Here is a 4,290-nt window from a genome sequence, read left to right as displayed (position 1 = left end):
AAAAAGGCAATATAGCGATACCATATTTCAAAACCTTACAGTAAAAGTTATCGCGAATAACATGCTTCCAATATCTATTGTGGAAGATAAAACGTTTAGACAGTTTGTTACATTTTTGAATCCCCAAGCAAAATTAATGACTAGGACAACGGCTACAAAACGAATTGATGATTGTTATAAATCAATGATAGTAAAAATTAAAAATGAGCTGAAAAATCAATTGTATTTTTGTACTACCGCCGATGTGTGGTCTACCAAACATCGCAGTTTTTTTGGCTACACGTGCCATTGGCTATCAAATTCTTTCGAGAGGAAGTCTGTTGCACTGGCTTGTCACCGTTTTAAAGGGTCCCATTCTTACGACAAAATTAACGATATTATTATGGATATTCATGCTAACTTTGGACTAAATTGTAATAACGTAATAGCCACTATAACCGATAACGGATCTAATTTTATAAAAGCATTTAAAGAATTTGGAGTCGAGAACACTTCAGAAGAAGACGTATTTGAGTCAAGCGATTTTTCAAGTCATTTATATGAAAGTTGTCTTCCAAAGCACATTAAATGCGCGACGCATACCATTAATCTTTTGGCATCGAACGATTTTATTAGCATTTTGAAAAAACACCCTTCAATTTTTGAAAAACATCCCAGTAGAACTTGGGAGCATCGTACGATTGCTCGGTGAGTACTCCCTGGGGAGTATACGAATACTCCCCATTGCTCCCTATGCTTCTGTGTATAAGCATGTAATTTCGTATACTCCATTTAACATTGTATGTCCTAGGAAGGGGAGTAATCCCATTTACCTCCTAATCGAGCAATCGGGGAGCACACACAAAAATATCATCCCACAAACCTCCTAAAGGAGCAATACGGGAGTACTCCCATAAAAGCCTCCCCTATACCTCCCAAAAAGACAACAAGGGAGTGCACATAGAAATACATCCTATATTCCTCCCAAACGAGCAATAAGTGAGTACTCCCTTGGAGGCATCCCGAAAGCCTCTTGTACGAGTAATAAAAGAGCTTTTCATTGCCCCACACAATAGCTAGACGATTTTGCTATTTACGCAATACATTTATTTAATTTTTTAAACAAATGTTTGTACACAATATTAAAAGATCTTAACTGATACCTATAAGTACGAGATCAGACAAAACATAAATAATACTTATTACTTGTACATTATTGATTAATTTTGGAGTTGCTGTTGCGAACAAATGCATTAAAAGTAAAACAGAATAATAATAAAACGGTAAGATAACTACAAGATGTCCTGGGTTTCAGGGATGCTTGGGTATTCAGGAGTTCACGCAAGTAGGGAGTGTATGAAACTTTCTTGTTTTAATGTGTAGGTGACTTTGCCCATCCGATATCTTTGTCACCCAGTAAAAGATCTGGACCGGCTTGATATGAACGTTAAAACCACGGAGTCATGCGTAAGTGCTGACACTCCTAATAATTTGCCAAATCTGAAAAGTATTTAGCGGTATCTAATACAATATTTATTAAAATTAAACAAAAGTTGCAATACATACCGACGCACCTTCATTTAAATGTGTCCTATCGACATTAAATTATTGCATCCTCCTTATATTGTTTCTATATGAAATATTTTCTGTAGTTTTCCTTATGATAATTTTTCCAATAACACAAAAATTCTTTTGAACTAGGTGCCTATAGCTCCCCCATAAATCAAAAGGAATACTCCTGGATTGCTCTCTTAGGAGACATCGCTTTTTGCTCGTAAGCGAGAAATAACGGAGTACAAAACCGACAAATCTCAGTTATAGCTCCAAAATCATTCCTCAGCGAGTATTCTTTTATTGCCCACTTGGGAGATCTCCTGTTTGGCTCCTAAACGAGTAATAAAAGAGTACAAAGTCGACAAAAATCGTTTATTGCTCCAAAATCATGCCTCTGGGAGTATTCGTTTGTTGCTCGCTTAGGAGATCTCCTATTCGACTCCTAAGCGAGTTATAAAGGAGGTCAAAACCGACAAATCTCTCTTATTGCTTCGAAATCAGGCCAAAGGGAGTACTCTTTTATTCCTCACGTTGGGAGATCTCCCTTCAAGTTCTAGTGGGATAATGCTGTAAGTTTTTATATACATACACACATACAGTGTTACACAAAAAAACTGTTACTACTATTAAGTGGCTCTGGTCTCTAATCCTTGTATAATCCATATCCATCCCTTACTAAAGGAAGCAGTAAGGATTGCTAAGGTAGTTACAAAAGATTAGACATGGATTCAACAAGGATTAGAGACATGAGCCGCTTAACAGTAGTAACCGTTTTTTTTTTTAATTTGGAATTGTGTCGTTATTGCACAGGAACATGGATATGTTTTTAATGCTGCATTCCACCGCGAGCTTTAAATTCCGTTCGAAAAAAGAAAATATTAGAGTAACAATCGTACAAATGTATGCGTCTCTCTACTAAACCTTCAAATTTCTATATTTTGGTATTTTTAAATAGATAATATCGAAGTGTTCCAGTTTATGGAGCAAAGTAAATCGACCAAAAATCTCAGAACAAATAAAAGCAATTCTGGGAGGTCAGCTAAAATACCCGGTAGTGACTAGATGGAACTCGCTATACGACTCCCTAAGATCGTTACGCTCGCATAAGCAAAAAATTAATGATCTATGCGAAACATTCCAAATAAATAAGTTTTACGAAAATGAATTCGATTACTTAGATGAGTATATGGAGGTATTAAAGCCTTTAGGTGATGCAGTTGATTTTTTGCAAGGCGATAAAAAAATGGTATATGGTTACCTTTTGCCGACGCTCGCAACTATTTTTACAAAGTACAATAATTTAATAAAAGCTGAAAGACTCGTATATTTTTGCCAAATAGTTTCCTCTTTGACTGACGCGATAAAAGAAAGATTTAAGAAATACTTCGAACTTAAGGAAGATGTGAGTGATGCTATAACTGCCTCTGCATTATGCCCCGATGTGAAACTTCAATGGGTTAATGCTCTTAATCCAGAATTCAGCGACGCGAAAGTAGCGGAATTGAGCAATATGGTCAGAAAAATTATTTCAACTGAGTGTGCCAAGGATATAATTCCTACAACTGTTAGCATATGTGAACGTGCAAACTTTTTCGACTTTGGACGCAAAAGTAATTAAGATTTATGTTTAATACTAGGTCTCCATTGTGATATTTAATGAAGATTTAGCCCTATGATGAGATTTGAGGTTAAATCTTTTGAGATTTACCATATTAAATTAAATCTCGAAAGGCAGTAGATTTAAGTTAAATCTTCGTCAAATCTTCAATAATATTGATCAATAAGTACAATTTGTTGGATGTGGCAACCACAAATTCACATGCCATAAGTCAAATGACATTTGTGTTTTCAATATACAGTTGAGGACATTGAAATCTAGCCTATCATAAAAACATGAATTTTCGTATTTTTAGGGTTTTTTGTTAGTTTGGGAGGAAAATTAGTAATACATATTTACATAACTTTGGTTGTAATAAATTAAGAAAATATTAATTAAAAACTAAAAATTTAGAAGAAATGTTTTATAGTAATATCATGCAGAGTCTTCTCCGCTTTCTATAAGTCATTTACGCGCTGCGACAAAAAATTTATAAATTTCGGTAATGGTTCTGTTCCGATAACATTGCACCGAACATCCGCTATAACTCAGTTCGTATTCATGATATGCCAAAGGCCCACGATTGGATTTTCGGTTCCCTCCTATGAATAAGAGAGTTCTACACAAATTTTTCTTTCCGAAAATGTTTTTTACCGTTTTGATAATTTTTTTTTAAATTCGGGAAAATGATTCGGAATATGGTACCATTCTTTACACTTTCTAAACTATATATTATACATACATATTTACCACGGATTAAAACCCAATAATATTCAGAATTCATATAATGAAATTCCGCTTGGTACCTTCCTTTTATCCGTCTGCATATCAATGTCCGCAACTGTATTTATAAAATCATACATAAGCAAACGTCAAATATTTAAAAATGTGAACGTCAAACATATCTCGTTGTGGTAATGGAGACGGTTGTGATTTAGCAACTGGATTTATTAAATCTTAATGGATAAATCTCTCAATGGAGACATAGTATAAGATAGATGCATCAAATATTATAAACTGTCATAACATTATCACAAATGATTTTATTTCTGCAACAATTTTAGATGAAGTCACGCCGTCTGCTAATGTTATTAGTCAGTCGCAAAGAGAATACTGCAATTATATCTCAGACCCAAGCACTGATATTGAAATGCTATGCA

At 34.6% G+C, this 4,290-nt stretch overlaps 1 protein-coding gene across 1 annotated transcript; it reads left to right on the top strand.

The window, feature by feature from the left end:
* Nucleotides 1–2,180: 2,180 nt before the first annotated feature.
* LOC118756610 lies at nucleotides 2,181–4,282 on the top strand (the record flags this gene model as incomplete). Its single annotated transcript, XM_036491363.1, has 2 exons — nucleotides 2,181–3,143; nucleotides 4,195–4,282. Coding segments are annotated over exons 1-2 (512 nt in total), but the record flags the coding sequence as incomplete, so codon positions are not given.
* Nucleotides 4,283–4,290: the final 8 nt, after the last annotated feature.

The sequence above is a fragment of the Rhagoletis pomonella genome, unplaced genomic scaffold (genome assembly GCF_013731165.1).
Source record: "Rhagoletis pomonella isolate Grant_MI unplaced genomic scaffold, Rhpom_1.0 Rhpom_scaffold_11142, whole genome shotgun sequence".
NCBI lineage: Eukaryota > Metazoa > Arthropoda > Insecta > Diptera > Tephritidae > Rhagoletis > Rhagoletis pomonella.
The sequence above is the reverse complement of the archived record's forward strand: the minus strand, read 5'-3'. Positions and strand labels throughout refer to the sequence as shown.